The sequence below is a fragment of the Balaenoptera borealis genome, assembly GCF_965194805.1.
Source record: "Balaenoptera borealis genome assembly, chromosome: 20".
Taxonomy (NCBI): Eukaryota; Metazoa; Chordata; class Mammalia; order Artiodactyla; family Balaenopteridae; genus Balaenoptera; species Balaenoptera borealis.
Window position 1 is genome coordinate 46653565 of NC_138879.1, and position 12612 is coordinate 46666176.

Below are 12612 nucleotides of genomic sequence, written 5' to 3' on the forward strand. Positions count from 1 at the left end.
GTGCGCTCCTGTCACTGAATGTGTTCAAGGAGAATTTAAAGGGTTCCTTATCCATCTTGGGGCAGTGTGGACGAGATAACCTATAAGGACCCTCCCAGGCGAGAGCACACTCTGGTACTTTCCACCGTGTACCTACCCTGCCTCAGCTGCTCCATTCTTCTGCAAAGCAGATAATTTAAAAAAATAAAACAAAAAACTGTCTTAGGATAGCCTGAGAGATGGTTCCAGAGCCCATTCCATCCACTTCAAGAGGAGCTACTAGAGTTTTTCTACAGGAGTAAGCAAGAGAGAGACAGCAGGGAGCATTCAAACCGTACCAAGAAAGACGAGTGCAGGGGCTTCCCTGGTGGCGCAGCGGTTGAGAATCTGCCTGCCAATGCAGGGGACACGGGTTCGAGCCCTGGTCTGGGAAGATCCCACATGCCGCGGAGCAACTGGGCCCGCGAGCCACAATTACTGAGCCTGCGCTTCTGGAGCCTGTGCTCCACAACAAGAGAGGCCGCGATAGTGAGAGGCCCGCGCACCGCAATGAAGAGTGGCCCCCGCTTGCCACAACTAGAGAAAGCCCTCGCACAGAAACGAAGACCCAACACACCCCAAAATAAATAAATAAATAAATAAATAAATAAATAAATAAATAAATAAATAAAAATAGTGCAGAAGGGCTTCCCATCTTCACACAATCCTGTTCCCAAGTAACTGCAGCTTCTATGAATCAGACATTCCCTCCCTCTCTTTCTTTCCCTTTGTGGTAATGTGTAAAGGGCTTGGATTTTGAAAAGGAAAACAAAGCAAAACAAAACAACTCTGGCCAACTGATTCCTAGTTTTCAATCAAATTGTGTCACAGACCCCAAGGAAGAATAGTCATCTTCATGAGAAGCAAGACTGGTTCTGAACAAGTTGTCCTAACTATGGGAATGCTCATCTGATATTACTTAAAAGGAAAAATCCAACTTAACCAATGACTATGGCGTAGTCAGCAACAAGGCTCACCCATGCCACACGGCCGGAGAAATGGGAATTAAAGTGCAAGTGCCCTGGCACTGCCAACAGCAAATAAGAATTCAGCTACCCTTTGATGACAAGCCAGAGCACACAGATGGATCCAGAACCACATCCTGGAGAAATGTCTCATTATCAGGTCCTGGCTTCTTGGATGTGTAGGGTCAGCATGACTCTACATGTCTCAGGAGGAATCCTGGGGCTGGCAAGGAACTTCCAGAGGTGAGAGTGTCATTCAAAGAGTTACAGGGGAAGACAATTCATACCTTCTCCTTTCCGAGCTCACCCAAAAGTTAGAAAGTTCTTCCAATTCAGATGTCTGGCTAAAACTCTGGCCCATTTCCTTTAATCTTCAGCAGAGAAGACATACCCGCCATTCTTTGTTTCTCTACATAGGATCCTAATTTTACTTGGAAAATAGCTTTTATTAAATATTTGGTTATGAAGATTATCTTTTTTATATATTGTTGGATTTGGTTAGTAATATTTGATTAGGAATTTTGCATCTGTTTATGGGGGAGATTTGCACGTATTTTTTTCTTTTACTATCTTTGTCAGGGTTATGGCAGCCTCATAAAATAATTCTTTATGCCATAAAATAGTTCTTTACATCTTTCCTCTTAATCTAATCAAGGTTCCCCAGAGAACGCTTCCAATCTCCTGCGCACTAAGGTCCTGGGAGCCTAGTGTGACTGAGGACACAGAACCCCTTAAGGTACTTTCATCCTCAACTCAGTTTCTGACCTCTAGGCCGTAAACTATTTTTCTCTACGGAGAATAAATCTTCAATTGGCTGCTGCTGAGAGGGGGAGGGGCAGTCACCTAGCTACCCAAAGCAGGGAGGGAATCTATAACAGACATTCAGTAACCCTCTTTTTACTCCCAATTCCCAGAGTAACGCTCTCTGGTGCTACCATATCTGAGCTTTGGGGGGATTATGCAATTATAGATTGGTTTGCTTATCACTAGCTGTCTCCACCACTGGCTCAGGATTCAACTTCTTCAGTTCCGCTAAATCTTTCAATGTCTCAATCTGCTCTTCAGTTTGTTTCTTCTTTCCCTTCTTCCCGGGGTTTGGGGATTTATGTCTTCCAAACAAATCCCTTTTACTGTCACTTTTGACAACATTAAGGGTATCTTCTATTTTTCAAATATCTGCAGTATAATAGTATGCTCCTTTCAATTTCTTTTGTGTCTGTGTATGTACTTTTTTGGGATCAGTCTTGCCAAATATGTTGATTTGCTTAATTTTTTTTTTAAGAGAACTACTTCTAATATAAAATGGGAAAAAGACAGTCTCTTCAGCAAGTGGTGCTGGGAAAGTTGGACAGCTGCATGTAAATCAATGAAATTAGAACACACCCTCACACGATGCACAAAAATGAACTCAAAATGGCTTAAAGACTTAACCATAAGACATGACACCATTAAACTCCTAGAAGAGAGCATAGGCAAAACATTCTCTGACATAAATCGTACCAGTGTTTTAAGTCAGTCTCCCAAGGCAATAGAAATAAAAACAAAAATAAACAAATGGGACCTAACCAAGCTTACAAGCTTTTGCACAGCAAAGGAAACCATAAACAAAATGAAAAGACAACCTACAGAATGGGAGAAAACATTTGCAAATGATGCAACTGACAAGGGCTTAATCTCCGAAATATATAAACAGCTCATACAACTCAACAACAACAAAACAACCCAATCGAAAAATGGGCAGAAGACATTTCTCTGAAGAAGACATACAGATGGCCCTAGGCACATGAAAAGGTGCTCAACATCACTAATTATTAGAGAAATGCAAATCAAAACTACAATGAGGTACCACTTCACACCGGTCAGAATGGCCATCATTAAAAAGTCTACAAATAACGAATGCTGGAGAGGGTGTGGAGAAAAGGGAACCCTCCTACACTGTTGGTGGAAATGTAAGTTGGTGCAGCCACTATGGAAAACAGTATGGAGGTTCCTCAGAAAACTGAAAATAGAACTACCATATGATCCAGCAATCCCACTCCTGGGCATATACCTGGACAAAACTATATTCAAAAAGATACATGCACCCCTGTGTTCATAGCAGCACTATTCACAATAGCCAAGACATGGAAACAACCTAAATGTCCAACAGATGAATGAATAAAGAAGATGTGGTACATATATACAATGGCATAGTACTCAGCCATAAAAAAGAATGAAACAATGCCATTTGTAGCAACATGGATGCACCTAGAGATTATCATACTAAGTGAAATAAGTCAGAAAGAGAAAGACAAATACCATATGATATCACTTATATGTGGAATCTAAAATATGGCACAAATGAACCTATCTACAAAACAAAAACAGACTCACATAGAGAACAGACTTGTGGTTGCCAAGGGGGAGGGGAGAGGGGGAGGGATGGACTGGAAGTTCAGGGTTAGTAGATGCAAACTATTACATTTAGAATGGACAAACAGCAACGTCCTACTGTATAGCATAGGGAACTATATCCAATCTCCTGCGATAAACCATAATGGAAAAGAATATTAAAAAAGAATGTATATATACATATAACTGAGTCACTTTGCTGTACGGCAGAAATCAGCACAACATTGTAAATCAACTATACTTCAATAAAAAAATAAAATGAAAAAAAGAAAGCCAAAAAATTGAAAGAACCACTTATGGGAATGTTGATCCTATGTTTAATTTCTGCACATATCTTTCCTATTTCCTTCTACTTTCTTCAGGTTTTTTTGTACTTCTGATTTCTTGAAATAGATGCTAAACTCAATTTTTAGGCTTCCTTACATTCTAATAAACTTTTAACTCTATAAAATCTAAGTACTATTTTATCTGTATCTCATTTTGATATGTATTTTTATTATTGTTCAGGTTAAATTTCCTTTTAATTAGTTATTAGTTATCATTTTTTAGTTTTTTTTAAATTAATTAATTAATTTTTGCTGTGTTGGGTCTTCGTTTCTGTGCGAGGGCTTTCTCTAGTTGTGGCGAGCGGGGGCCACTCTTTGTCGCAGTGCGCGGGCCTCACTGTCGCGGCCTCTCTTGTTGCAGAGCACAGGCTCCAGACGTGCAGGCTCAGTAGTTGTGGCTCACGGGCCCAGTTGCTCCGCGGCATGTGGGATCTTCCCAGACCAGGGCTCGAACCCGTGTCCCCTGCATTGGCAGGCAGATTCTCAACCACTGCACTACCTGGGAAGCCCTTTTCTTTAGTTTTTATAGCTTTATTAGTTATCTTTTAATTTTTGGTTTCTAACTTGATTGCATTGTGGTTTGAGTGTGGCCTGCATGGTAACAATCCATTGAAATTTGTTGAGATTGACTCTATTGCCCAGCATCTGCTCAATTTTTGCAGAAGTTCCATGTGTGCTCAAAACAGAATCAGTAAGGACTTCTCTCGTGGTCCAGTGGTTAAGACTCTGTGCTTCCACTGCAGGGCGGCATGGGTTCAATCCCTGGTCGGGGATGAATGAGAGATCCCACATGCCATGTGGCATGGCCAAAAAAATAAAAAAAAAGCATTAGCAGTTGTTAGATGCGGTAGGATACTAGATGTCTATTATATCAAACTTATTAAATGCTTAAATCTTCACCTGATTTTTTTGGTTGCTTGATCAATAATTGAGAAGTGTTAAAATCTTCCATTATGATATTGGGTTATTTGTTTTTCCATGTAGCCATCAGTTTCTGTTTTATATATTTTGAGGTTATTAGGTGAATACTAATTTAGAATCCTTCAATTTTTCTGGAGAATCAAGTGAGCATATAATTATGTACTGATTCTATCCTTAGTAATGCTTTTAGTTTTAAAGCCTATTACCAGAGCCACTGTGCTGTACAATTCCAGGGAGGCTGTGAAAAACATATCCCAGAATTAGTCTGAGTGGCCATAATTTTACTGGTTATTAAGATAGCTATACCAAATTTATTTTGGTTAGTACCTGCCTGATATATCTCTTCTATCCTTTTTTATCCTAGGTACTGATATCTCTTATAATCAACTTATGGCTGAATTTCTTTTAAAAATCCCATGTGACAATTTGTCTTTTTTCTGAAACATTTAACCCATTTATAGACGTTGTAATTATCGACACATTTAGATTTCTATCTTATTGGGATATAGTATTTGTCCTGTGTTTTCTTTTCTTTCCCCCATCTTGTTTTATTTTAATCAATATACTTATCTTCTTCCTCAGTGACATGAGGACTTCAGAGTATGTTTATTTTATTCCAATCATCTCCCTCATTATCTATTTTCATGTATTTTGGTTTTATCTTTTTTTGAACCCTGTAAGACTACCCACAGTCACTTCTTGTTTAGATGGTGCACGTGTTTATCACTTTGATTCTACATTCTTTTGTTGAATTTCAGACCTTCTATATTAGATCACTATTGTTCTGCTTGGGCAACAGTTTTTGACTGAAAATGTCTTATTTCACCCTTGTTTCCCCCCTCCCCACCCTAGTTCTTGAAACACAGTTTCACTCATTATAGAATTCTAGGTTCATGGTTAATTTCTAATTGTACTTTGAAGGTACCTTTCACTGTCTGCTGTCATATATAGTTGCTGATGAGAAGTTAGCTGTCAATCTAACTGTCTTTTCTTTGGAGGCAATCTGTATTTTCTTCCTGGATGCTTTTAAGATCTGTTCTGGGGTTTCATCATGATATGTCTAGAAATGGATTTATCCTGCTTGGAACAGGATTATTAGAATATTGTAAACACTGATTAATGCTTGAGCCTTTAACTAATGTTATCTTGGAAAGTGCTATGACAAACAATATTCCATGCTAGAACTGAGAAGGTTCTTGGAGAGCCCGAAAGGTAGGGACTCAGGCACTGATGGAAATGTTGATTAGGGTGCTGTATTTATTTGCTTTCAATGAAAGAAAGGCCCAGTCTTAGTAAAATACATACTCTTCAGCCCATTCTAAGGCTGGACCTAGCAGAGCCTTACTTCCCACCCTTGTAGAGACCCTGGATCTTGGAGAAAGAATGGTTAAGTGGCAGGGGCACAAGCCCTCCTAAATATGGTGCCTGGAAGCCCTCTGCAGAAGCCAGTGAAGATCAGCACAGGCTGGGAAGGATCATACATCCCACAGAGAACCTAAAGCAGGGCAGCCCTGAACCATCTTGCTGTTTCTTCACTGTCAAGAACACAAGTCACCTGGTTGCTTTCCTTCGTAGCTAAACAAACACACACTTCTTAGATCAAATAAGCCAACATACTCTCATTTAGCAAAGTGTTTTATTCAAAAGCGTCTCAGCACCATCTAGTTGTCAGAAAGAATGGATATCCCCTTTTTATGCCCACCCAACTCCCAAACCCAGAGGCAGAAGTTAAACCATTTGGCGAGAGCTCCCTCTAATGATTATAATTCAGATCATGATAAGGTTTTGGTTGTTCTCTCACCTACTTTCTCCAACCCTCTACTTAACCATGACTCAAGTAGAGCTGTGTTCCCCCACAGTTCAGAACAACAGGAAGGAATCATGTCAGTTTTGATCAACCTCCCAATCCTGGGCTATTAGAGGCACATGAAATTACCTTGAAAAATCCGAATTCAGTGACTGCCACCTAGGAGGGACAGTGTTACTGTCAGGCAGCATGCAGCTTTGAGAGCTCGAGTATCAGGGCGCCCTCCCCCCGCTCTACTCTAGGAACAAGGAGCACTAAGTCCGCTTTCTCTCCACACACCATAACTGCTCATCCTCTCCTGCCTCATAAAACAGACACTGAACCAGACTGGTGAGACAGACTGAAGACAAACAATTACATCTGATTAAAATGCTAAGAGATCCTGAGCTGCTGGAGATGAGGAGAGTCGATAGTATGAGCTGATCTTTCCCTTTTTTTTCTTTAGAGAGTATTTTGTTTCAGCATAAAGCACACTTTCCCAAAGAGGTTCCTGGAGGAGAAATCCAAGAGTCTGACTGTGTCCCGTGGGAACACACAGTCACCTGTGTAACTCTGGCTTCAGTCCCCGGATCTGTCCTTTGCAGCTACTTCAGGTCCCACGGGAGGAGGAAAAGCTGGAGGCAACGTCACTCGGCCAAAGCACCCATGGGGTCCCAGGCTGGCAGGACAATGGGCTCCTGCTCCAGCACAGCCAGCACCCCTTCAGGGATGTGCTTCCTGTCTACCACCACTTCGTAGACGTATTCAGAGAACCACTCATCCGTCATGCACAGGTAGCCTGGAGGAAAGAAGAGAAGCCTCATGAGTCCGGAAGGTGAGGGGCAAAGAGCAGAAGCCTTACTGGCACTCTAAGAAAGTCTCTTACAAAACTAACATTTGTACATGTTTTTCAGCTTTCCCATCTATAACCTCACTTAATCTGATTAAGTCTTATTAGCAACCCTGTGAAGCAGACAGGACAGGATGGCTATATTTTTACCAATTAGAAAACTGGGGCTCAGAGTAACTAAGTGATGTACCCAGGTCAGAAGTTCAGGGCTGGGCCTTGGACCTAAGGCTGCTACCAGATCCTGCTATTCCACTGCCCAGGCTGCCTTCCTGAAGGTGAGTCAATGACCCTAAAGGTAGGTGGAAATGTTTCTTGCTCATACAGCCATACATACATAGGGGGTTAATCTCTAGGGTGAGAAGGGCACGCATACCACTTCGATTCTTACCCTACCCACCTTCTCAGCATCCGTGGCTGCTGTCTCTCCTTCCTCTCTACCATAAATTCCTACAACAACCAGCTAAGCCATTGAGGGAGTCCTGATGGGGCCTGACCATCATTCCCAGGTAGCCACTTATTTCCAGATGATACTGGGTGAGTCGCTGCTTTCTTAGGAGGAAATCTGTGGTGAGGATCAGGCAGAACTGAAGACGAGACAGTTGCTCGACGTATATTCCTCACAAAGGCCCTGGGATTTATGGATCTCTCCAGTGGCAGGACTGTAGAGGGGCTCAGCTGTACTAACACCCCAGGCTGAGAGCTTAGCTGAGAAAAAGTGTGGCGTCATCAGGTACCTATCCTAGACACCTGCCTCTTCCCCTCAGGGAGATTGTATCTCAGGCTCCACTAGGACAACACAAATTCCTCTTCAGGATCACACGGCCAACAAACTGAAACAGGGGGGAAAATGCTTCACCTGAGCCACTGCTAATACAAAGAGCAAAATTAAAGCAAGAGATGAAAGAGTGTGTATTTAAAACAAGGATGGGCCATGGAAAGAGCACAGAGGACAAAACTGTGTACCTACACAGGGGTACTGTGTGCACCTACACACGCAAGGACTCACAGGAACTAGCAATCTTCCTCTTCATCATCATCATCATCATATCATATCTGGCACCTGCTGTATACTAGACACTTGAGCAATTTTTCTCTGAAAGTGTCTGTGCAAATCTAGGTCTATGCTATATCATTTCCCACTACACAGGACCAAGAGGAAGGGAGAGGAGGTAAGTATTTCTCCTAAGGTGATCTTCTAGTACGTTGGTTCTCAAAATTCCTGGCCCCAGGATCAAGACTGTACACTTAAAACTATTGAGGACCCTAACAAGTTGTTTATGTGGGTTATACTTACTGATATTTACCATAGTAAAAATTAAAACAGAAAGTTAAAAATATTGGTGCATTTAAAAATAAGAATTAAAAAACGTGAATATTAATAATATATTTTTAGGAAAAATAATTATATATTTCAAAACAAAATAAATTTTAGTTAGGAAAGTGGCATTACTTTACAATTCAGAAGATAGCTGAATTCTTGTACCTGCTTCTGTGTGCAATCTGTTGTTTTGGATGAAGTAGATGAAGCAAATCTGGCCTCACACAGATACGTTGTCGGAGAAGGAAGACCTTGTAGATGCCCTAAAAGGGTCCCAGGGACCTGGCAGGGGTCCTCAGACCACACTCTGAGAACCGCTGCTCTAAAAGCAAGACTGATTTAAATAATTAAAAGGCATCATGACGGTTAAGTCTAATTTTGTAAGCTAAATGGTGTGACAGAGGACATTATTTAACTTGAAAACACAGCTGCCCTGGGGAGCTCATCTACGCCCAATTCTGCTCCTGCGGCAGCAGTCAGACAGCTCGTCCTGATGCGGCACCGCACGTTTACCCTCACCAGAAAATGTCCGCGCAAGTGTGCGAGGGCTCTCATCCCCTCACGATCCAGTGTTCCTTTCTCAACAGGAGATTGAGGGAAGAAGAACACAGACAAACGCTGTAGCCCGTGCCATTCCAAAGTCCCTGGCCCCTACCATCACCTACATTACTGCCACTAAGTTCTAGCAGCCAAAGCTTGGTTGGCCGAAGGGCCAACCAGTACCATTCCTTGCTGCAAGAAATGTAAGTGCGTGCTTCCTGAGAAAGTCAGCATCTGCCTTGTCTAAGAGTTCTCGTGGGCAGGAGACCAGGCTACTAAACGCTACACCATTTGAGACATTAGGCATCCTCCCCCTCACCCTAATGCACGCTGAATAAATCCTCAGAGGAGCTCGGGGCAGTGAGGCAGGTGAAGGATAGAGGCAGATTCATGTAATAAAGTTCTGTATCCTTATGACAATACTATCATCACACAATCAAATGAGTCTTCAAAGAATGCCCAGAGAAAATGGACAATAAGTACATCTACACCATCTTGTTCCAAAAGCAGGAGATAAGAGTAAGTCCTTACAAATTAAAACTCCTATCAATTGCAATCCACCCTTTCAGTGTCCCTGCCAAGAGGGCCTGCCTTGATTAGTCTCTCTCTTCAGGATATGAGTTCTTTGGGGGCCCACAGGAACCGCACAGTCTAGGTGGCTGCCGAGTACCTGCGCCCTGCGTAGGTAATGAACTTGTGGCCGCTGTAGCTGTTGATACTGCGTGTCTTGGAGTTTGAATGAGAAGATTAGGATCAGTGTGTCTAAAACCCAAGTGAGGGCTGTGCAGAGGAGCAGTAAGGCAGGATGAAAGAGGCCATTTTGATTTGAGGAGAGTTGCAGCTTCTAGCCCTTATGTACTTATGTACTCTGGCCATTAGAAACTGGTGTTCCTCAAAGGAAAAAGGAAAAAAGAAAAAAAAAAGGAAAACAAAAAATCTGCTCCAAGGATCTCGAGGTTCAGGGAACAAGGCATTCAGGGAAACAGATAAATGGATAAAGAAAGTCAGCTTTAGGAACTAAATTAAATTTTGTTCAAACTTTAATGTCTTGTTTACATGCTATGAGGAAGAAATAAAATAAGTGAACAGTCCCTCAAAGACACTGGCAATGTTTCTGTATTTGTTAAGAGAAAGGGCAGTATCGGCCTGTAAGGGGAAAAAGTGTCTGTGGATACAGCTCTAGGCCGGTTAGGCCAAATTCACTCAGACACAGAAGAGTTTCGGATGGGTTCGTTTAAGGGAAAGAAGAACTTTACCCTAAGAAAACAGTTTTCTGAAATCCTGCTAAAGATCTAAGTTTTAAACCTCTCAAACTAAATTAAAGTGATAAATATATTATCATTTACGAATTAGATATATTTTTTGCTTTGTTCTATGAAGTATTTCACCTCACTAACAAACTATTTGTGGTTAAAAAAAAAATATATATATATATATATATTTTTTTGCTATTTTAAAAAAAGGTATGACAAAATCAAGTTATCAGCTCTGCTGCGATGGATCTGTCTGGCAGCACAGACCTAAGGAAGCCAGACGACTGAAGCCTCATTAAGTCACTGCCAATCTTTCACCTGATGCTGATAACTCAAGGCTGAAGAAAGGCTCCCAGAAAGGAAAGCAAAGGCTTTACTGACACTTGTCTTGTATTTCAAACTTCCTAATAAATAGTGAGAAACCACTTCACCCAACATTAATCAGTCATTTAAGATGAAGTTGCAAAGACTACATAGTAACATGTATATAAAACACGGGTATAAAAACAAGTATATAAAAATGGCATATCCTATATAACTATGTTAAAAATCCAGATACACAGGGGGAGAAAACATGAAAAAAAAAAAAAAGCAAAATGATAATTTTATATCACTGGGTAGGTGATTTTCCCCTCAAAATTCTGAAATGTTATATTGCTTTTTGATTCCTTAACGATTACCCATATAATTAATGCCCATTATAAAAAATTCTGGAAACACAGGAGGAGGAGGAAGATGAGAAAAAAGAAGGAAGAGGGGCAGAAGGAAGAGGTGGATGGTAAGAAGATGAATATAAATTTTAAAACTGCCTACAACCCCACCACCTTGGGTTAAGCCCTATTCAGATTTATCATCCTCTGATAAAAGTTTCTACATATACTCTGTACATTTAATAAAAATGAGACATCATCGTGCTCTATTACTAGAGTACCACACATGCTGTTTTCCAATATTGCTCTTTTCACATTGATAAAAAAAGACACCTATCTACATCTTAATTTTTAAGCTGAATTTGTATGAATAAAACCAAAATGTACTTAATCAATCCCCTACGGTTGGAATCTGGATTGTTTTTTTAGGCTTAGAAACAACACTGCTATAAACATTTTTGTAATTAAACCTCTGTGTACATCCTTAATTATCTATCTAATTTCCTTATATCCTCATCAATACTTGGTATATATAATTACAACTTTATTTTTGGGTCCAATTTGAACTTTTGCCTGTGTGTGCTTGCTATTCACAGTTTTCTTTTATAAAGAGTCTGTTTCGGACCTCTGCCTAATTTTAACTGGTATGTTTGTCATTTTCACAGTGATCAGTAATAGTGCTCTCTATATTAATATACTATAATGATTGCAAACTTTTTTTCCTATTATGCAATTTGCCTTCTAATTTAGTTGATGATGTGTTTTCTAGTATACTAAAATTTTTTTTATTTTATGAAGTCAAATTTATCAATCTTTTCCTTTATGACTTCTAACTTTTTTGTTATGCTTACAAACATTTTCCTGCTACTATATTAAAAAAATAAATAAATAAGAGAGAAAAGTAGGGTTAGTGGTAAGAAAACATAAGAAACACAATCTCAGTGAAAAATCCACCACTCAGTAAGGCCTCGGCACAGTCTAGTCCCCAGCTATGAACATACACAATTTTAACAGGTAAGTAAGTAGTGACAATCTGTCAACCACTTCTGTTGGTTACCCACTGTGTAAAGCATGCCTTACATTTGTACAGAGTATGCTGCAAATGTACAAAAAGACACAATCCCTATGGAATGGAATTTGGCAACCTAGAAAAAATTCAAATGCATTTACCCTCTTCACTAAGCAAGGCCATTTCTGGAACTTCATCCTACAGACAAAACAGTACTTACATGCAGACAATACATGTTTATTCAGGCACAATAACAGTTAATATTTATTCAGCTCTTAGTATTGTCAGGCACTGTTCTAATCATTGTATGATATTAACTCACTGCAATATAGTTTGTAATAGCAAAAGCCTGGAAATGACCCAAGTTCCATTAGTAAGGGAACTGGCTAAATAAAGTATGGTACATCCAGACAATGGAAGATAATGAAGCTGTACTGATGTGAAAACGTACTGACAGGCCTCAAAGACATGCTGTTAAGTGAAGTGAGAGCAAGATGCAGAGTGGGGCATAAGGTATGCTACCTTTGCTGCACTAAAATACACTGGAAGGATACAACAGAAATGGGAAACTGAAAGAAGGGGAGG

At 40.4% G+C, this 12612-nt stretch overlaps 1 protein-coding gene across 4 annotated transcripts in view; it reads right to left on the minus strand.

Moving 5' to 3' along the window:
* Positions 1–6238: 6238 nt before the first annotated feature.
* Positions 6239–12612, minus strand: part of BLMH (bleomycin hydrolase) — a 41869-nt gene continuing 35495 nt past the window's right edge. For all 4 annotated transcript variants that reach the window (XM_082371868.1, XM_082371867.1, XM_082371866.1 and 1 more), the window contains exon 12: positions 6239–7206. In XM_082371868.1, coding sequence (XP_082227994.1) covers positions 7055–7206 — 152 coding nt within the window. In that variant the 3' untranslated portion in view covers positions 6239–7054. The remainder of the gene's footprint in view (positions 7207–12612) is intronic.